The following is a 21,216-nucleotide window of genomic DNA, read 5'->3' on the forward strand; positions in this document are numbered from 1 at the left end:
GAACTTGCTGATGATGTAGTACCAGGCCCCACTAAAATGTCCCCCGATGACCTACACTGTACTCTCTGGTATAACAAACACCCAGGTCCAGATGCAATCTATGAGGAAGCATTATTTAAAACCACAGAAAGGACTATAGCCTTGAAATGGGTTCACTATGACAACACCCACGCAGCAGTGGAGGTGGAACTAGGGCCCCAAAGTTCAGGGAAAGATGGAGGCCACATGTGTCCCTAGCAAAGGAGCCAGCAGAGGACTGGAAAGACATGGGCCAGTGGGTATCCAAGGGTAAGAGGATCACTGATTGGGTCAATATTGTGAGTGGAGATCAACACAGCCCATCCACAGATAGGTATCGTCGGAAATTGAATTGGAGAGCCAATTCAGTTCCCGGAGTACATTTAGATGAGAATAGCAGATGCTGAGGAGAGGAATACCTGTTGACAGAACAACAGGAGTCAGACTTAAAAGAAGTTCCAGAGCATTTGTGGTCCCGGGGTCCAGCAGACGTAGGATTAATAAAAGGGGTAATTCCAGTACAGGTGATACCCAAATCTAATCATAGGCCATATCAGAAGCAATACCCTATGAAACCAGAAGCAATAAAAGGTTTGCAGTTTACCAAGAGCAGATTGGGAGGGACCTTGAGGGAGGGCCAATTCTCGGGGAGATAGTGAGGCCAGAAACAAAGGTGCAGTGTCCTGGAAATCACAGTCTGTTTTGTTTAGTTTTTTCAGTTCTGCTGGGAGTACATTTGATGATGGGGTTTTGTGTTGAATTAGAGGCTAGAGACTTCATAAAATAATTATATATTAACTTGCTCACCCAAACGTAGACATACGTCATGGGTGAGACATAATTAATATAATATTGTACCATTAAGGAACATCAATCACTACATTGGATATTAATACTATGGAGATAAATTGGCACAACTCTGTGATAATCTGAGAGAATATTATCACAGACATGCCGACTTCTCCAAAGTCCACGAGTGTAAGCAGGGAGACAGTGAGACTATTAGTCAATACCTAGAGAGACAGAGATGTGTTCAATGCAAACATTGGATTTATTAAACAGTAGGTTTATATTTTAATAAATTAATGCAACAGGTTTAAATCAGTAGATTACCGGAAGGTGGTTATGGGTTTGCTATTTATAGGTTTAGTGAATTTAATGATACGTGGAGTTATCTGATGTGTTCTGAGGGGGGAGTTTTTGTTTTTGTTTTTTTCCCCCAGGATTGAGGGAAATCCCCTACAGTATCAGGAAGATAGGAGCAATAAAGAAGCAAGGGACAGTCACAAAAATAAATAAGGGATGGCAATTGGATGATAAATTACCAATATTACCTAAGTGATTGTTTAGGTAGGTGGTAATATTGACACATGGGCAAAACATGTGTCAAGAGGGGGATGATAGTAGATGGTAGGATTAAATAATAAATATATACGAAGGAGAGGACAAAATACTTTTAAAAAACAATTTTTTAGATACAGTCTAGAAAGAGAATACTGATGTGAACGGTATGATTAGAGAGGGGTTAAGGAAAACACACAGGAGAGCAGGAAGAAATGGGGTACAAGGTCTACCGATAGTATTAATGACGATCAGGAGAACTCCAGATAAAGAAGGGTTATTGCCATTGGAGAAGGGATTTGGTAGACCATACAGAATACCCGAGTTAGGAGGACCGGAGCAGTCAGAAATAGAAATTGAGAGCAGAACACATGTGAAGGTAGTTTATTAACCACACCCGTATGTCAGAGGTTTTGTGCCCCACAGGTGAACTAAAGGAGTAGGTGACCCACTCTATCTAACCAGGTGACTGGTGAGGATCCAGTCCCTAAAGAAGAAAAACTGGAAGCAGGCCTGTTGGGAAGGGCCCTATCAGGTTATATTGGTCACTGCCTTTGCCATTAGAATAGCAGAAAGAGCAACCTGGGTCCACGTTACCCACTGCAAAAAGGTAAGAACACATGCAAGCACCACTGAACACACGCAGAGTTAGAGAGAAGAACTGGACCAATAGGGTCTGGGGATCACCTCTGTTAACGAAGATCTCCTACCCCGACCTATCATCACTGTAGTGTGTTCTTAGGGTGTGTGTATGGGGTGGTACCAAGCAGAAAGACTGAGGACAGGAGAGGGTTGGCGGTTTTTGGGAATATGGGTGACTTGAGCTGCATCATAGTCTCGGCAATGGTCTTGATATGTCAAGATCCACCACCAATTATGCTATGCCCTTACCATAGTTAAGAAGTAAAAGAAGAGAGAAGCGACCCGACATACTGACCGTCAAGGACGAGTGGCCTACAAAATGGGAGTCAGAGAAGGGCAGACTGTCAGATTCAGAATAAGGGTTAGGGACGTAGCCAACGGGTGGGGTACATGTCAATAAGCAAATTGGGATTATAAAATCCCATTATATTCGTGTTCGGCCACCACGGCAGATTGTTCCTAGACTCAAGTGTTTAAACACACTTGGGGACGGGGAGATGAGACCGGACAGGACTGAACATCCAGATGGGGGGTAAAGAGAAACAAAGACATCACCAATTATCAATTGGAGATAGTGGTAATGTGACGGACTTAAGTTCAGAAGCACAGGAGAGAATTCTGAACCTTACAGCCCCTGTAACCGATGTGTGGTGGGCGTGTGCCAGTAAAGGCAGTATAAGGCAGAGAATTCCAAAGGGGTGGCTAGATACATGCGCCCTGGTTATACTGGTTCAGCTAGTTAGAATTAGTCAGCAGGAACCAAGGATTAAACAGATGTAGGAGGAGTTTTAACAAGAAGGAGAATAGCCCTATTTAGATGGATGCGATTGGGATACCAAGGGGGGTATCGGATGGATACCGAGCTATGAAACAATTAGGGGAAGGGTTTACTACCACATTCTTTTGGTGGGTGACAAACAAAATTGTGGATTGGATTAATTATATCTATTACGACCAACAACGATTTATTGGCTAGACTAGGGATGCAGCAAAAGGGATCTCTGAACAATTATCCGCCATCTCACTCATGACTTAGTAAAAGAGGTTGGCTCTAGATCAGGCAGAAAGGGGCGGTGTCGATAGAATGGTAAGCCATTGTTGCACATTTATCCCTAACAATACCAGTCCTGACGGAAGTATCTCTAAAGCGCTAATTGGTTTAGATAAACTATCAGCTGAAATGAAGAGCATGGCTGGAGTGGAGGAAACCGGACTGTTTTCTTGGTTGGGTGAGTGGTTTGGTAAGTATGCTGCACTGGTGGTTACTGGATTTCTGACCCTAATCGTTATGTTTTTAATTTTGATGCTGTGCTGCCTGTATTATCCCTTGTCTGAGAAAGTCTGTTACAGATGTCGTGCACGCTGCTGGTATGATGCCTTTGCTGGAGGCACAAGAAGGAGATGCAGACACTGAGTCTAACTTTCGGAAGAAACTGGGGTTGACAAAAGATGACCCTTGGTTTGCTATTGGTGAGGTGGTGGAGTGACACCCTAGTGGGTGTCTAAAGGGGGAATCAAAATTCCCTGTTTGTGTTTTTATGTTTTATAAATCAATTTTAACTATTGTGAATGTTTGTCTTTCCTTATGTGAAGGTTTGAAGTTCCTGGGTGGCTGGTAGCCAACCTAGTACAAGTTAGGTGTAGATGGAAGGACTGAAGGCCTTTTTATTATCATTACTATTAATAAAAGTGTGATTATTTTTGTTTGTATTGTATTTTAATGAGTGACACCCTAGTGGGTGTCAAAAGGGGGAATCCTAAATTTCCCTGAAATTTCTTATTTTGGGTTCACACCCAGCGGGTGTGAAAGGGGGGATTGTTGGGATCTATTTTCTTATAATTAGATGTGATGCCTAGCTTAAAAAGAATACATTAATGATTAAACATAATAGGTTTGTGCTGTACTGATATAGATTGTTTAACATAACAAGCTGTGACTAATGTGAGGAACCGATAGGGGGGAGGCTGAGATAGACTTGTGACACACACACACACACTGCCTCTTTGTTAAACCGCTCAAGGACATGTGTACTGCAACAATGAAGAAGAGGAAACTATGTCTGAGGGTTGCTGACTCTCGAGACAAGTTGCAAAAAACAACTAATGCCCGGCAACAGTGAAGCGCCAAGAGGCTGGGACCAGCCTGAGCGCCAACGATAGGTTGAGTAAGTCTAAACCACGCTCAGCCTCTACTCTGATAGGCCTGCCTGGAGCAGGAACTATCTCTGTCAGAGTATCAAAAGAAGAACTTTGGGTTGGGACAGTTAGTTCTCTGTTTTGCCCTGCGAGGTGTTACAGTGAACCCGTATATACGAAAATTGCATTTACCATTTATTCGCTTGACTAATTACATTAATAAAAAAAGCAGAGAATATATTCAGTGACTTAGTGTTAAATTCTGTTCTGATACCAGATTCGAATTACGCAACTTAACAGTATGCCTGAAGATGTGCTGATGCCCGCCCCAGAGTGGACCACCAGGTACTGGGACTCCCTGATGGGCCAGAGCCTCTACCTCCCCCTTCAACTCTTCTTTACTGTCAAACGACTGGGAGAAGGCAGAGAGAGGGGTGAGGAGAGGGCAGAGAAGTGGGAGGAGGAAGCTGAGAGGGCAGGTGGGGGTGGGAAAAGAGGACGAAAGAATGGAGAGCGTGAAGAGGGTCGTTTTAGGGGGAACAAGGCAGGTTAGCCTCATCTATTTAAGTGGGGTGCAGTTGGTGGAGAACGGCCGAACATGTCAAAAGTAACAGTGGGCCGCGGCCCCAACAACAAAGTCATGCTAGGGGAAACACTGGCGTCCATGTTATCTTTGGTGTCTAGCAGAATCAGAGCTAGGATGGTAGCTAACTAGCTTTGAACGTTGTGTATATTGGCAGTGGTAATAGATATTGCGACGATAGTAAATACACTTTTGGCTAGAGGGGATCCTCGAAAAGCTTTGTACCTAGCTAGCAAGCTAACGCCTGCCTGAGTGTTTACCTCAGGGAGCCCGCATACACCTTTGTCCGCATAGGGAGACAGTCCAGTGGCATAGTTTACAGACATGACTGCAGCTCCTTAACTAAAACTCGGAAATAAACCTCAATGCTCTCGTAAACATTCGAGTTCAACACAATGCGCTGTAGTTTCGTTAGAAACCCAGCCTGTGTGCTCGTTGTCCAAGATTACCAATCTATAAAGGACTATATTAAAGGGAAATTCCACTCAAAATACAACGTGGACAATGGTCTCCATTTGCCTTGGCTGTAGTCATTCATCCAGTTTCTACTTTACAGTAAACCTTTTCTTTACGTTGCATATTTATTTTGGCTATAGGCATTAATTCTGAAAATATGTCTAAAATGCATTCAATTTAAACAGTAGGCCTATTCGAAAAGTAGTTGTTGAACTTCAATCTGTGGTTGATGCACTATAGAAAGTACACACTATTGTTACACTATAATTAATCTTGGTTAACCCATAATTAAAATCTAATGTAATTTGGACAACAGGAGATGTGCATTGTTTTGTAGTGATGCATGCTGTATATTTCAACTGGGGGTATGAGGGACAAAATAAAACTTGTTTTCCAATAAAGATCTTTATTTTTTCGTTTTTAAATAGGCCAAAAACCATAAAAAAATGCATACAGGTAAAAATGAACAAGTGATCGTCCATATAGCCACATATGTGCATATCAGTAAAGGTACATGTTGTTACTGTAAACTACACTACATGACCAAAAGTATGTGGACACCTGCTCGTCGAATATCTCATTCCAAAATCATGGGCTTTAATATGGATTTGGTCCCCTCTTTGCTGCTATAACAGCCTCCACTCTTCTGGGAAGGCTTTCCACTAGATGTTGGAACATTGCGGAGGGGACTTGCTTCCATTCAGCCACGAGCATTGGTGAGGTCGGGCGCTGATGTTGGGCAATTAGGCGTAGCTCTCAGTCGATGTTCCAATTCATCCCAAAGGTGTTCGATGGGGTTGAGGTCAGAGCTCTGTGCAGGCCAGTAAAGTTCTTCCACACCGAAATCGACAAACTATTTCTGTATGGACCTTGCTTTGTGCACGGGGGCATTGTCATGCTGAAACAGGAAAGGGCCTTCCCCAAACTGTTGCCATAAAGTTGGAAGCACAGAATCGTCTACAATGTCATTGTATGCGGTAGCGTTAAGATTTCCCTTCACTGGAACTAAGGGGCCTAGCCCAAACCATTATTCCTACTCCACCAAACTTTACAGTTGGCACTATGCATTGGGGCAGGTAGCGTTCTCCTGGCATCTGCCAAACCCAGATTCGTCCGTTTGACTGCCAGATGGTGAAGCGCGATTCATCACTCCAGAGAACGAGTTTCCACTGCTCCAGAGTCCAATGGCGGCAAGCTTTACACCACTCCAGCCTAAGCTTGGCATTGCGCATGATCTAAAGGCTTGTGTGCGGCTGCTCGGCCATGGAAACCCATTTCATGAAGCTCCCGACGAACAGTTCTTGTGCTGACGTTGCTTCCAGAGGCAGTTTGGAACTCGGTGGTGAGTGTTACAACCGAGGACAGATTATTTTTATGCGCTTCAGCACTCGGTGGTCCCGTTCTGTGTGTTTGTGTGACCTATTACTTCGCGGCTGAGCCGTTGTTACTCCTACACGTTTCCACTTCACAATAACAGCACTTACAGTTGACTGGGGCAGCTCTAGCAGAGCAGAAATTTGACGAACTGACTTGTTGGAAAGGTGGATCCTATGACGGTACCACATTGAAAGTAACGGAGCTCTTCAGTAAGGCCATTCTACTGCCATTGTTTGTCTGTGGAGATTGCATGGCTTTGTGCTCGATTTTATACACCTGTCAGCAACGGGTGTGGCTGAAATAGCCGAATCCACTCATTTGAAGGGGTGTCCACATACTTTTGTATATATAGTGTATCTCTGAAGCCCACCAGGAAAGAGACCACTTTGTTATCTTAAAATTGTCCTTTTTTTTCTCATTCTTAAATATCCTGAGAGTTAAAGTTAAATTAAGCCAAATTAGAATAAATGCAACATCCAATATTGCTGATACACACACGCAAACACATCTCTGCTTGGAGATTCATGATAGCACCCTCCACCAGCACACACAAAATAAGCAATTTTCTTTCCCTATTCCCGAGGCTTGCTGACTGATACTGCCACAACATATTTTCAACAGAGATGCACAGTCTTCCTACAGAAACCCACCAAGATTGACTCCATGACCCAAGAAGGACATTTTAAAGCATTCTCTAACAAAAGACTACAGGCATAATTGTCAATGAGAGGAGAATAAAAACAGAAAATCATTACGCTAAACCCATAAAGCACTTTCCCCCTCTCCATACAGTTGTTGGGCTACACCAAAGACTTGTGCTCCATCATTCTTTGCAGAGGAGAACCTTGAGGAGAAAGGTGTGGGTCTCTTGAGAAAATTCTGTCCAGACGCAGGAAAACCAAGTTGCCACGACAACGTTACATTGAGCACTTTAGAATCACTCACACTCCACTCTCAAACAACACCTTCGACAGTTACGGCCAGGCCAGCGAAAAGTTGTAGAAACGATGCTAAAACATTCAAACTGGGTTTGGGCCGCAACTCAAGCTCAACCCCCAGACAGAAGTCATTGGTGTTTCCATGATCACAATAGTATTTATTTTACTAAATTCAAACAAACCAGTATGCCGACACATATGATTGCGTCCAAGATGTCTGACATGCAGAAACACCATGTTGCAAAAAGTATCTTGACAGAGTCAGTTTTCCTCCCACAAAAATGTAAGGGAGGAGAAGCCAGACAGAACCTTATCTTGGAGATAAATAAGTTCTGCTGTATGTTCAGTGGTGTGTCGCTCACACAAAGACACCATGACAGGTGAATACGTTTTCAGTCGCCTGTTCAGGCAAAAGAGTATCTGACTATAAGTGTGAGTGAACGAGGAGGCGGCGGCAAGTTGAGGAAGGGAAAACTTATCAGAGATCTGATTTACCAGGTGTTTTCACCAGCGCAATGTTTACACCTGTTTTTTCCAGATAGTCAAACAGGGTCATAAGGTAGCATGTCATGTTTTTAGCTCTATTTTAGTCAATACTTTCTGTAAATAACAGGTGCAGACTTTGCACAGATGACAGTGTGCTTGGATTCTGAGGATTGAAAAAGTGAGAGGTTTAAAATATGTGAAGTAGTACTTTCAGAACAGTCTCTCCTATGGGAGGAGAGTGCAGGGAGCGCACGTGTCAACCGTCCAGGCTCCCAGGTGGGCCGCGTCATGACTCCTCCGTCCCCGAGTCGTCTTCATCATAGCAGCAGTCGTCCTCGTCCTCATCCTCCAGATCCTCGTCATCATAGTAATCGTCGTAGAAGAGGTCGGAGCCCTCGTCGGGGGGCGGGGCGCGAGTGCGGACGCAGTATTCGGCCAGTGTAGTGGGGACCTTCACCCCGTCGCGCTCCGCTTCAGCCTTAGTGGCCAATACCTGCTTCCTGAGAAACACACAGCGATAGAGGGGCTGAATAAGTGTGTGTGCTGTACTCTCTGTCCTTGCTACTCTCTGTCCTTGTTGTGTGTGCATGTATATATATATATATATATATATATATATATATATATATATATATATATATATATATATATATATATATATATATATATATATATATATATATATATATATATATATATATATATATATATATATATATATATATATATATATATATATATATATATGTGTGTGTGTGTGTGTTTACATACCTGATGATCTCGGCGTACTCTCTGTCCTTGTCCTTGCTGTCCCTCCACTTGCGGTACATGACGGAGGCGTCCACGTTCGCCGGGGAGGAGGTGTTGGGCTCATTCAGCAGAGAGATCACACTCAGAAGGATGGTCCTACAAAAGACACAAACAGGGTTGGGTTTCAGAAAGCAGCACCAGGCAGTGTCTATCAAAGTCAGCTGGTTGGCTCATTGATCCTGCTTTGTGGAATACAGGCTAGGATATTTCTGCAAAGTAAGATTTCTGAAATATGTCAACCTGTTGATGTCGACGTAAACCTAAAATGGTGCTGGTAAAAATAAGACCTACTTTACCCCTACCTACATGTACAAATTACCTCGACTAACCTGTACCCCCGCACATTGACTCGGCACCGGTACCCCCTGTATATAACCTCATTATTGTTATTTTTAAAATATTTTTTACTTTTGTTTATTTAGTCAACTCTATTTTCTTAAAACTGCATTGTTGGTTAAGGGCTTGCAAGTAAGCATTTCACGGTAAGGTCTACACCTGTTGTATTCGGCGCATGGGACAAAATTTGATTCGAATTTGATTTACTACTTCTAATTTAAAAACTCACAGAAATAAATGTTTGTCAACATGACTTATAGTAAACGCGTAACTGGGTCAGACCAAAAATAAACCAAAGTGTAACAGGAGTGCTTGTCCTCTGATAGGCTAGGTGGAAGTTTCACCATACTGCTTATACAAATCAAATTCTCTCTGATCTGCATAGGTTCTACAGGTTGACATGGGGTTTGGCTAGTATGATTCCTATTCACTTCCAGGAAGTCCTGGAGAGGTTCCACATGACATGTGATCTGGATATGAGTGACACAGCACAACGGGAGAGGGGGGGAGCGAAGGGGAGAGAGAGCGAGAGAAGGGGAGATGGGGAGAGAGAGAGAAGGGGAGGTGGGGGAGCGAGAGAGAGAGAGAGAAGGGGAGATGGGGGAGTGAGAGAAGGGCGGAGAGCGAGAAGGGGGGAGAGCGAGAGAATGGCGGAGAGCGAGAGAAAGGGGAGAGAGAGAGGGGGGAGAGAGAGAGGGGGGAGAGAGAGAGGGGGGAGAGAGCGAGAGAAGGGGGGAGAGCGAGAGAGGGGGGAGAGCGAGAGAAGGGGAGAGAGAGAGAGAAGGGGTAGAGAGAAAGAGAAGATGGGAGAGAGAGCAGGGGAGATGGAGGAGCGTGATAGAGAGAAGTGGAGATGGGGGAGCGAGAAAGAAGGGGAGATGGGGGAGCGAGAGAGAGAGAAGATGGGGGAGCGAGAGAGAGAGAGAAGGGGAGATGGGGGAGCGAGAGAGAGAAGGGGAGATGGGGGAGCGAGAGAGAGAGAGAAGGGGAGATGGGGGAGCGAGAGAGAGAGAGAAGGGGAGATGGGGGAGCGAGCGAGAGAGAGAGAAGGGGAGATGGGGGAGCGAGCAAGAGAGAGAGAAGGGGAGATGGGGGAGCGAGAGAGAGAGAGAGAAGGGGAGATGGGGGAGCGAGAGAGAGAGAGGGGGAGATGGGGAGCGTGAGAAGGGGAGAGAGAGAGAAGGGGGGATGGGGAGAGAGAGAGAGAAGGGGAGATGGGGGGAGAGAGAAGGGGAGATGGGGGGAGAGAGAAGGGGAGATGGGGGGAGAGAGAAGGGGAGATGGGGGGAGAGAGAAGGGGAGATGGGGGAGAGAGAAGGGGAGATGGGGAGAGAGAGAGAAGGGGGTTGGGATAACATGCTGAGAGGGCGTGTACCTGACGTTCTGGGTAGGGTTCCACCTCTCAGATGGCAGCTCCCCACTCTGAGGGTCATCAACTGGAGGGTGCAGAATGGATATACACACATCCCCATTCTAACACAAGGGAAAAGTAAAAATTAACATACACAATGTATTTATGGTCGCAAATTACAGGTGTGACTAGGATTAAGCCACATACAGAGATGGAGAGAAATTGAGATTAGGACCACAACATTTGTTTGAAAATGAATTACATTTAGTTTGACTGTATTTTGCTAGAATTGGGTCAGTGATCCCTTACCTCATATATGTTGGGGTGCCACATCTTGGTGAGGAAACGGAAGGCAGGTGGTGAGTAGGGGTAGTCAATGGGGAACTTGATACGAGCCTGTGGGACACATGGAGAAAAACAGTCATATATCAACATATGTCAGCAACACGTCCTAACATGCGTCTGTGCGACCTAACTATCTAACCCGATTCAATGGTAATCCTGATGTCGCAACCCAGTTGAGTAGAACATATTCGAGAACAACAACAGCCTAATCCAGAAATAGGTTTGACAGTGTACTGCTTGTCACTGCAGGCTGGAAGTACATCAATAGAAAGTAGATACGATGTTACGTTTTTCACGGGCCTCCTACTAACGGAAGCCAACCATGTAGTTGACCATAGCGCATGTTGGCTAGCTAGCTAACAAAACAAACTAGAAAAGTTAGCAAAACAAGTGAATTTAGTTAGTTATGCGTCGGCCTTACCTTGAAATAGCCCCCTTCATAGTGAGTGTTAGGAGGTCCAAAAATGGCCACTTCCCAATTGTAGAGATCTGCTTCATCTACCAGTGTTATTTTGAAGCCCTCGACTGGCTCCTCTTGAAGGCTCTTCATTTCTAGCATTAATGCTTTTTGTGAACTTGCTACGTGAACAGGACCATGTTGCGCCATGGTAAAATAGCCAACTAGTTAATCTTGCTAACGTTTGTCGGAGAACGTCGTCGTTTACAACACAGCTAGCTTGCCAGCTGATCCAGCAAAACAAAAAACGTTTTCTTTGTTGCGATTTCCCGATGCGCACAATGGCTAGATAGCTAACCTCTCTTTTGATTCAAGTCGATGGATTTGTTTTGAAATCGAGCAGTATCTGTTTAATCTAGCTAGTTATCAGTATCAAATAGCTCAATTTAAAACAAACTCACTCAAAACAATGTTTTGGTATTTTAGTAACTAGGCTCACCGACCTAGCTAAGCCGTGAAGCTAGCTAGTTAGCATAAGCTGCTAGCTATTGGTCCAGTGACAATGAATATTTGTTTTTTAAAATACTTTGTTACTGATAGTTATACAATAATACATCATTTTGGACCAGCTAAAGACTGCAAACATTAATAAAAAATTCACCGACGAGGTTTTTCTATTGTGTGTCCTGCTGGCTATAAATGAAGAGTGTTGAAATCAGTCTCCTCTCAAAACAGTCAATAAGGTTGCAGTGCCCTCTGGGAAATGTAGTTCCGATGAAACAATTAACTTAAACATCTCATGTCAGCGTTGCAAAAAATATAAATTTTAATCACCATGTTTATTGTAAAAGTATTCCAAAGAATTGGGAATAGCAATTTTTTATGACTAATTTTTTTTCGGGTGGGTTTTAAGAACTACACAAGACATTTCTGGAATACAGCCAATAGTGTGACGTACAACAACACGAACGTTGTTTTGCTGTAAAGTGCCTTGCTTTACCTTTTCGAGGCCAATTTATGTGGAAACTAAAACATGCCTAGACAACACACTTATAGATCGGGTGTAGTGTGCGGATTTCATTAATCATGATAAAATACTTGAGAAAAGCACATTGACGTTCTATGCCACCATCCCCCATTCTCCAAACGACCAATCAGATTATAATATGACGCTTACAAACTGCGTCGGGGCTCAATGCAAGTCCCAGCGGTTGGCTTTAACTATGCCTGAGAAATAAAACAACAAATACGAACAAAGTCAATATAAAAGTTAGTATGAGAGGGAATCCCTTCGTGTTTTTCAAGTTAAATAATGATGTTTGTAATTGTCCTAACGTTCCTTCACCTCAAATACATTACAGTTGTGTGCTGCGAACAAAAAAAATTATACAGCTCCGATTTACGCGACGGAGAACGGACCACAACGATTTGGGAACCAATTTGCCATGGGTCCGAAAAAGTATCGTCGGTCCCGTTCTGGCTCTCGTAGTCGGAACCGAAACAGGTCCAAAATAAGTAAATCACGATCACCCGAAGAGAAGAGAGGCCGGAGTCGGTCATTGTGTCGGAACAAAAATCCCCGGAGAATTGCGCGTTCTGAGAGCGGAAGCTCGGACATCAGTGGTGGATCTGCGAGGCGACATTGCCCCCCTAGCAGAGACCACCCCGGGTCGAGAAGCGACTCAGACAGCGACAGGAGACGTAAACTGAAGGGCAAATCAAAAGACCGATCCAGGTAAACATGACAGGTTAAGCTATATTAAATAAATATGTGCAGTGTATGTACACCACATGGCCAAAAATATGTGGACACTTCTTCAAATGAGTGGATTCGGCTATTTCAGCCACACTTGTTGCTGACAGGCGTATAAAATCGAACACACCGCCATACAATCTCCATAGACAAACACTTTCTGTAGGAAGATTGTGTATCTCTGTTGAAAATATGTTGTGGCAGTATCAGTCAGAAAGCCTCGGGAATTGGGAAAGAAAATGGCTGCTACTTTTGTTTTTACTTATTTTGTGTGTGTTGGTGGAGGGTGCTATCATGAATCTCCAAGCAGAGATGTGTTTGCGTGTGTGTATCAGCAATATTGGATGTTGCATTTATTCTAATTTGTCTTAATTTAACTTTAACTCTCAGGATATTTAAGAATGAGAAAAAAAAGGACAATTTTAAGATAACAAAGTGGTCTCTTTCCTGGTGGGCTTCAGAGTATGTGGACACCCCTTCAAATGAGTGGATTCGGCTATTTCAGCCACACCCGTTGCTGACAGGTGTATAAAATCGAGCACAAAGCCATGCAATCTCCACAGACAAACAATGGCAGTAGAATGGCCTTACTGCAGACCTCAGTTACTTTAAATGTGGTACCGTCATAGGATGCCACCTTTCCAACAAGTCAGTTAGTCAAATTTCTGCTCTGCTAGAGCTGCCACAGTCAACTGTAAGTGCTGTTATTGTGAAGTGGAAACGTATAGGAGTAACAATGGCTCAGCCGCGAAGTGGTAGGTCACACAAACACACAGAACGGGACTGCTTTAAGCGCATAGCCCGTAAAAATCGTCTGTCCTCGGTTGTAACACTCACTACCGAGTTCCAAACTGCCTCTGGAAGCAACATCAGCACAATAACTCTTCGTTGGGAGCTTCATGAAATGGGTTTCCATGGCCGAGCAGCCGCACACAAGCTTAAGGAGTGGTGTAAAGCTCAATGCCATTGGACTCTGGAGCAGTGGAAACGCATTCTCTGGAGTGATTAATCACGCTCACCATCTGGCAGTTCGACGGACGAATCTGGGTTTGGCGGATGCCTGAATACGTAGTGCCAACTGTAAAGTTTGGTGGAGGAGGAATAATGATCTGGGCTGTTTTTCATGGTTCAGGCTAGGCCCCTTAGTTCCAGTGAAGGGAAATCTTAACGCTACAGCATGCAATGACATTGTAGACGATTTTGTGCTTCCAACTTTGTGGCAACAGTTTGGGGAAGGCCCTTTCCTGTTTCAGCATGACAATACCCCCGTGCACAAAGCGAGGTCCATACAGAAATGGTTTGTCGAGCCATGACTTCAACCCCATCGAACACCTTTGGGATGAATTGGAACACCGACTGCGAGCCAGGCCTAATCGCCCAACATCAGTGCCCGACCTCACTAATGATCTTGTGGCTGAATGGAAGCAAGTCCCCGCAGCAATGTTCCAACATCTAGTGGAAAGCCTTCCCAGAAGAGTGGGGGGACCAACTCCATATTAATGCCCATGATTTTGGAATGAGATGTTAGACGAACAGGTGTCCACATACTTTCGGTTATGTAGTTTTCAAAAATTGGCCACATCAAATCAAAGTTTATTGCTCGCGTACACAGTTTAGCAAATGTTATAGCACGTTCAGCGAAATACTTGTTTTCTAGCTCCTAACAGTCCAGCAAAATGTCAAACACAAGTACAATAAAATAAAAAACAAGAATCACATATCTGCAACTAAACTTTTTTCTATCCCATCAGCTCTGATTCAGAGGATCCAAAGGAGAGGAAGGAAAGAGAGAGCAGCAGAGGAGAAGACAGAAGGGAGAAGAGGAGCCAGTCACATTTAGGGTCCAGTGCAGACCGGAAGAGAGCGAGGGATGGGGGGAGCATTGACCGGGAGAGGAGATGGCGGAGGAGTGCAGACAGAGGGAGCAGAAGCCCCAGCAGAGTGAGGGAACGACAGATCAGGGAGAGAACAAGGGACAGGGAGAGGATGAAAAGCAGAGACAGAGACCCAAGCCGAGGTGAGGAGAGAAGTCGAGACAGAGAGAGAAGCATCCGGAGGAGTGAAAACTGCGGGAGGGGAGAGGGAAGCAGAGGGAGGGACAAAGAGAGGAAAAGACGTCGCTCTGGCTCCTCTGACTCGTCTAAGAGCTCTGGGTCGGAGGGCGGGGCCCGTGGAGGCAGCCCGGGGTCTGGAGAGGCCGGACCCTCGGTCAGAGATGAGAAAAAGAACCAGAGAGAGATGCTGAAGGCCCTGGAGACCCCAGAGGAGAAGAGGGCCAGACGACTGGCCAAGAAGGAGGCCAAGGAGAGGAAGAAGAGGGAGAAGATGGGCTGGAGTGAGGAGTACATGGGCTATACCAATGCAGACAACCCCTTTGGAGACAACAACCTGCTGGGCACCTTCAAATGGCAGAAGGTAAGAGAGGGAGAGGAGAGTGGGCACTTGAGAAATGGGTGTATGTGGGACAACCAACCCCCTGCTTTTAGAAGTGTAGTGGTTACATCTGACCAGGCTCTGAATAATCTGTGTGTTGTTGTGATCAGGCTCTAGACCGGAAGGGCATTGGCCATCTGGGTGAGAAGGACCTGAAGGACAGAAACAAACGCATCCAGGAGGAGAATCGAAGAGAACTGCAGAAGGTATGCTTCTATGCAACACGAGCTGTGTGTGTGTTTGGTAGACTCAGGAATGTATGTGCTTATGGAGAATGCAATGCAAGAGCAGGAACTGTGTTTGTATAAGTGTGTCTGTCTGTGTGTAGGTGAAGCAGCTGCGACTGGAGAGGGAGAGAGAGAAGGCCATGAGAGAGACAGAGCTAGAGATGCTGCAGAGAGAGAAGGAGGCAGAGCATTTCAAAACCTGGGCAGAGCAAGAGGATAACTTCCACCTGCACCAGGCCAAGCTACGGTGAGTGGTGACCCCTTCATTACTGTCCCCCTGTAACCCTAACCCTCAACAACCTCACATAGTTCCATATACTCACTTAAAAACAGCCTGGTACATGAACAACATCTCACTGCTCCGGTGTTTGCTGATGTGGATTTGTGTGCAGACCTCTAACTAATAGATGTTTGTGTGTTTAGGTCTAAGATCCGTATCCGTGACGGCCGTGCTAAGCCCATAGACCTGTTGGCTAAGTACATCAGTGCTGAAGATGATGACCTGGCTGTGGAGATGCACGAACCTTACACCTTCCTCAATGGACTCACTGTCACTGACATGGACGACCTGCTCGAAGACATCAAGGTGTGTGTATGTCAGGGTTTCCGTTAGCCGGTAAATGCCGGCTTTTGGCAAAATAAGAAAAGCAGATAAATACAATTGTTACCGGCCTAATTGTCCAAATATTTAATAATCCATTGCAAAATAATGCTTTTTATTCATTGATGGCAATACCAGTCAGTGTGCTCCAACTTCAAAGGCAAATATACTTCATAGGATAATAAATCATCAAGCTGCTGGGACATTAGTGTAGGGTGTGTTTCTATAATAAATCATCAAGCTGCTGGGACAGTGTAGGGTGTGTTTCTATAATAAATCATCAAGCTGCTGGGACAGTGTAGGGTGTGTTTCTATAATAAATCATCAAGCTGCTGGGACAGTGTAGGGTGTGTTTCTATAATAAATCATCAAGCTGCTGGGACATTAGTGTAGGGTGTGTTTCTATAATAAATCATCAAGCTGCTGGGACAGTGTAGGGTGTGTTTCTATAATAAATCATCAAGCTGCTGGGACAGTGTAGGGTGTGTTTCTATAATAAATCATCAAGCTGCTGGGACATTAGTGTAGGGTGTGTTTCTATAATAAATCATCAAGCTGCTGGGACATTAGTGTAGGGTGTGTTTCTATAATAAATCATCAAGCTGCTGGGACAGTGTAGGGTGTGTTTCTATAATAAATCATCAAGCTGCTGGGACATTAGTGTAGGGTGTGTCTATTTTGACTCACGTTAAAGACACGAGGTCCTCATAAAGGACTTCAGGTAAGTGTCCCCGACTGGGCAAACTTTACGAAGATAGTGTTGATTATCCCCGATTCCATTGTGCCCGCTGAGAGGGGATTCTTTCTCCAAAAACAGAGTAAAGATGGGCTCAAGATCGCGCCTTCTTGAGGACAAAGTAATGAGGTTGATGTGCATCAAGCTGCTCCAAGGAGTTGGACAGTTTTTACTTCCCAACAGCAGCGGCTCACTTTGAGCAGGCCACGGTCGTCCGCAAACGCAAGAAAATTAGAGGCTAATTATTGTGTTCGTCAGGCCCTGTCCTAGCACTTCTGCTGCCGCCCTAGGCAAGATCAACATATGCTGCCTCTGTGTCATGTATAGTATAAAGATTTGGAATGGATTGATAGACTAGAGTAGAGTAATTATGTGTATCATGAACAATTGGTGCATTTCAGTTGAGCTTATTCCGTAGCACTTGGAAACTAAACATCGTTGCCAACTATTCACATCAGAGAGTTACAATCACTAGGCAGCCAACTGCCTATAGTAAGAAACAGAGTTCTCAATAAGCCTCGTATAATCACACATGACACGAGTTACGACCCCACGATAGTTCAAATTACAACAAACATACCATTTATTAACATCATCCAGTAGAACTGTAAAAAGAGTGAGATATAAATTGAGCTTTGGAAACAAGTGCTTTCATAAATGCATGGCGTGGGCCTCGCTTCACAGCAGCATTGTAAAATAAGATTTCTCTCAATGAACCAGCCTTAACGAATTTAGTTCATTTACATATTGAATTTGATTGTCCAACATCAGTTTGATAATTTCTTCATTTTCTGGCCGCCTAGTGGCCTCTTTCCACTGCTGTGGTGCTGAATGGCAGCGGAAATGGGGCAGACCGGCCCTGGTGTTCCTCCACCACCTCTCCCCAGTTTTGTTATTTACTAGGCCTATTTAAAATGTTCATGCCTAGGCTGTTAAATTAGAGAGGCCTAGATTGTATTTGAAAACAGCTGAGTTTTGTTATTTATTAATTAAAATGTTCATACAAACAGCCTATAGGACAGGTCGTTCGCAAATTATATTATACAAATATTATATTTTAAAGTTGTTTTATTACTTTGAAGGCGACTTGTTCTTCTAGGCTAACATTTTTTAAAATTATTATATTCATTTATGATTTCCAGCAGGGATAAAGACGCAACAGGCAATGTTTTGCTTTTAAATAAAACCTGTCATGTTGGTATAAGAACATTGTTCTATTTTATTACAACTTTACAGGCTAATTTCTGTTATTTTAAGATGAGTTACAATTACCTAAATGTGATTTTCAGCACCGTGGGTGGACGCCCTAATGCGTTACGCACCCAAAGCATTAGCATGTCCGGTAAATTAAAATCTTGCCAGTCATGCTGTCAGGCGCCAAATTTTCCTAACTGAAACCCTGGTGTGTGTGTTTGTGTGATGCCTTGTTCAATGTGCTGTTTTTAGAAATGGTGGTTTGTAGCGGAAGAGTGAGACTGTGACATGTCTGTGTGTGCTTTTTCCCTGTAGGTGTACATGGAGCTGGAGCAGGGGAAGAATGTGGACTTCTGGAGAGATATGACCACCATCACAGAGGACGAGATCAGCAAGCTCCGGAAACTGGAGGCATCTGGAAAAGGCCCAGGTACAGCAGCACCACCATCTCCGATAGGCCAAAATACAGTAACATCTCAGTATCGCTCTCGCTCATTGGCCCATATTCTGTCTTGGCTGTCCACCATCAACCTCTATACTCTGTGCCTACACCTAGGCATTTCTCCCCTTGTGTCTCTCTCCTAGGATGTGTCCAAAATTACACCCTGGTCAAAAGTAGTGTACTATATAGGGAATAGGGTGCAATTTCTTGTGCAGCCCTAGTCTATTGATGTTTTCTGTGTAGTTGACTGTCTCTCTCTTCCCCAGGTGACCGTCGTGATGGCATTAACACGTCAGTGAGCACCGATGTTCAGATAGTGTTCAAGGGAAAGACGTACAGCCAGCTCCAGGCGCTGAACCTCAACATGGAGAATAAGATCCGAGCTGGGGGATCCAACCTGGACACAGGCTACTGGGAGAGTCTGATGCAGCAAATCAGGGTCTACATGGGCCGAGCACGGTGAGGGCCGGTGTGTGTGTATGCATGCTTACCCTATCTGTCTCCGGCACCTGTGTGTGTGTTGACCATCCCTATCTGTGTTGTAGGTTGAGAGAGAGGCACCAGGACGTGTTGCGTCAGAAGCTGTTCAAGCTGAAACAAGAGCAGGGAGTGGAGAGTGAGCCTCTCTTCCCCATCATCAAAGAGGAGCCTGAGGAGGAGGCTGTGTGAGGACATGCGCGCACACACACAGGTTTCACCATCAACCTCTTTCTTCACACACACGTTCATGTACACAAGGTTTGACCTTTGACTCCTCTGTTTCTCCTCCACAGGACCGAGAGAGAGGAAGGCCCCTCCTCTTCCTTCCCTTCCACCAATCAGAAGAGGGATACAGAGGAGAAGGATGACCAAGTGGCAGGCCCATCCACAGAGGGAGACGGGGAGAAGGGTGAGGTGGTAGAGGCCGTTCTGACTGAGGAGGATTTGATCCAGCAGAGCCAGGCAGAGTATGACTCTGGCCGCTACAGTCCCACCCTGCTGCTTCCCTCGGAGCTACCGCTGGACACACACACCATCACACCTGACGAAGACACACAAAAACTACACCTCTCACGCAGACAGCTCGCCGTCACAGGTAAGAGGCTTTGCATCAACACACCCATACATACACAAAAACACTCAGACGTTCTTCCAAGCCCCATCTCTACCCATCGTCATATTAATGAATCTCTCTTTCTCTCTCCGCTTTCCTCTTGTTCTCCAGGTGATGCCAATGAGAATGCGGAGGATGAGTTTGTGCGTCGCGCCAAACAGGGCATGGGCGGGGACGAGGCTCAGTTTAGCGTGGAGCTTCCCCTCACAGGCAAGATGTACCTGTGGGCCGACAAATACCGTCCCCGGAAACCGCGCTTCTTCAACAGGGTCCACACAGGCTTTGAGTGGAACAAATATAACCAGACCCATTACGACTTCGACAACCCTCCGCCTAAGATCGTCCAGGGCTACAAGTTCAACATCTTCTACCCGGATCTGATCAACAAACGTTCCACGCCGCAGTACTTCCTAGAACCCAGTCCCGACAATAAGGACTTTGGGGTTCTGCGGTTCCACGCGGGCCCGCCGTACGAGGACATTGCCTTTAAGATAGTGAACCGCGAGTGGGAGTACTCTCACCGCCACGGGTTCCGCTGTCAGTTCGCCAACGGGATCTTCCAGCTGTGGTTCCACTTCAAGAGGTACCGCTACAGGAGATAGAACAACACCAGCCCTGGGCCTAGACCCCAACCCAGACTGGGAACCTCAGACTGCCAGGTTTTAACCATAGATATGGAATGTTAATGTACTTTGGATCTATTGGGTTTTTATTGGTTATCTTAGTGGTAACCTCTCTCTTTTATCACTGGCCGCCCATTCTGTTGTCACAAAGAATGGTTTCCATTTTAGTTTGATCAGATACTGTCTCCGAAATTACATATTAAATATTATTTTCCTAGCTGGCTTCCATTTGATGCAATCAGAGCTGAGAGGCAAAACTGTCTAATAAAACATATTCAATTAAAGAAACATCTTAACTTACATTTTCCTCTAAGAGTGGCATTAAGTATGCCTCATAATCAGTGGTGTAAAGTACTTAAGTAAAAATACTTTAAAGTACTACTTAAGTCGTTTTTGGGGGGTATCTGTACCTTACTTTACTATTTATATTTTTAATAACTTGTACTTTTACTTCACTACATTCCTAAAGAAAATATTGTACTTTTTACCTCATATATTTTCCCTGACACCCAAAAGTACTCGTTACATTTTGAATGCTTAGCAGCACAGGAAAACGGTCCAATTCACGCACTTATCAACAGAACATCCCTGGTCATCCCTACTGCCTCTGATCTGGCGGACTCATGCTTCGTTTGTAAATTGTCTAAATGTTGGAGTGTGCCCCTGGCTATCTGTAAATTTAAAAAAAACAAGAAAATGGTGCTGTCTGGTTTGCTTAATATAAGGAATTTGAAATGATTTATACTTTTACTTTTGATACATTTTAGCGATTACATTTACTTTTGATAAAGTATATTTAAAACCAACTACTTTTAGACTTTTACTCAAGTAGTATTTTACTGGGTGACTTTCACTTTTACTTGAGTCATTTTCTATTAAGGTATCTTTACTTTCACTC

General features: G+C 44.6%; 2 protein-coding genes across 2 annotated transcripts; one reads left to right on the forward strand and one right to left on the reverse strand.

Annotated features, from left to right (window-relative positions):
- Positions 1-5,568: 5,568 nt before the first annotated feature.
- LOC311099162 (ubiquitin-conjugating enzyme E2 R1-like) lies at positions 5,569-11,956 on the reverse strand. The gene is made up of 5 exons (XM_084139839.1): positions 11,241-11,956; positions 10,784-10,870; positions 10,499-10,596; positions 8,749-8,883; positions 5,569-8,477 (listed from the first exon to the last, which is right to left on the reverse strand). The coding sequence occupies exons 1-5, from the start codon at positions 11,424-11,426 to the stop codon at positions 8,264-8,266; spliced, it is 720 nt and encodes a 239-aa protein (XP_083995965.1). The 5' UTR covers positions 11,427-11,956; the 3' UTR covers positions 5,569-8,263.
- A 682-nt stretch (positions 11,957-12,638) lies between these two features.
- On the forward strand, positions 12,639-21,124 carry LOC311099148 (splicing factor Cactin-like). The gene is made up of 10 exons (XM_084139816.1): positions 12,639-12,951; positions 14,721-15,384; positions 15,513-15,608; positions 15,731-15,876; positions 16,053-16,215; positions 18,476-18,590; positions 18,869-19,061; positions 19,148-19,267; positions 19,376-19,677; positions 19,807-21,124. The coding sequence occupies exons 1-10, from the start codon at positions 12,662-12,664 to the stop codon at positions 20,295-20,297; spliced, it is 2,580 nt and encodes an 859-aa protein (XP_083995942.1). The 5' UTR covers positions 12,639-12,661; the 3' UTR covers positions 20,298-21,124.
- Positions 21,125-21,216: the final 92 nt, after the last annotated feature.

Source organism: Coregonus lavaretus (assembly GCF_964263955.1).
Source record: "Coregonus lavaretus genome assembly, chromosome: 23".
In the NCBI taxonomy this organism is placed as follows: Eukaryota; Metazoa; Chordata; class Actinopteri; order Salmoniformes; family Salmonidae; genus Coregonus; species Coregonus lavaretus.

What these genes read in the sequence shown, in the direction of transcription:
- LOC311099162 (XM_084139839.1), bottom strand. Translation starts at nt 11,426, where the DNA reads ATGGCGCAACATGGTCCTGTTCACGTAGCAAGTTCACAAAAAGCATTA. An exon ending in ATGAAGGGGGCTATTTCAAG is followed by an intron (nt 10,871 to 11,240) that starts GTAAGGCCGACG and finishes TGTGTCCCACAG; the next exon opens with GCTCGTATCAAGTTCCCCAT. An exon ending in GAGTACGCCGAGATCATCAG is followed by an intron (nt 8,478 to 8,748) that starts GTATGTAAACAC and finishes TGTGTTTCTCAG; the next exon opens with GAAGCAGGTATTGGCCACTA.
- LOC311099148 (XM_084139816.1), top strand. Translation starts at nt 12,662, where the DNA reads ATGGGTCCGAAAAAGTATCGTCGGTCCCGTTCTGGCTCTCGTAGTCGG. An exon ending in GCACCTTCAAATGGCAGAAG is followed by an intron (nt 15,385 to 15,512) that starts GTAAGAGAGGGA and finishes TGTTGTGATCAG; the next exon opens with GCTCTAGACCGGAAGGGCAT. An exon ending in GTCTACATGGGCCGAGCACG is followed by an intron (nt 19,062 to 19,147) that starts GTGAGGGCCGGT and finishes TCTGTGTTGTAG; the next exon opens with GTTGAGAGAGAGGCACCAGG.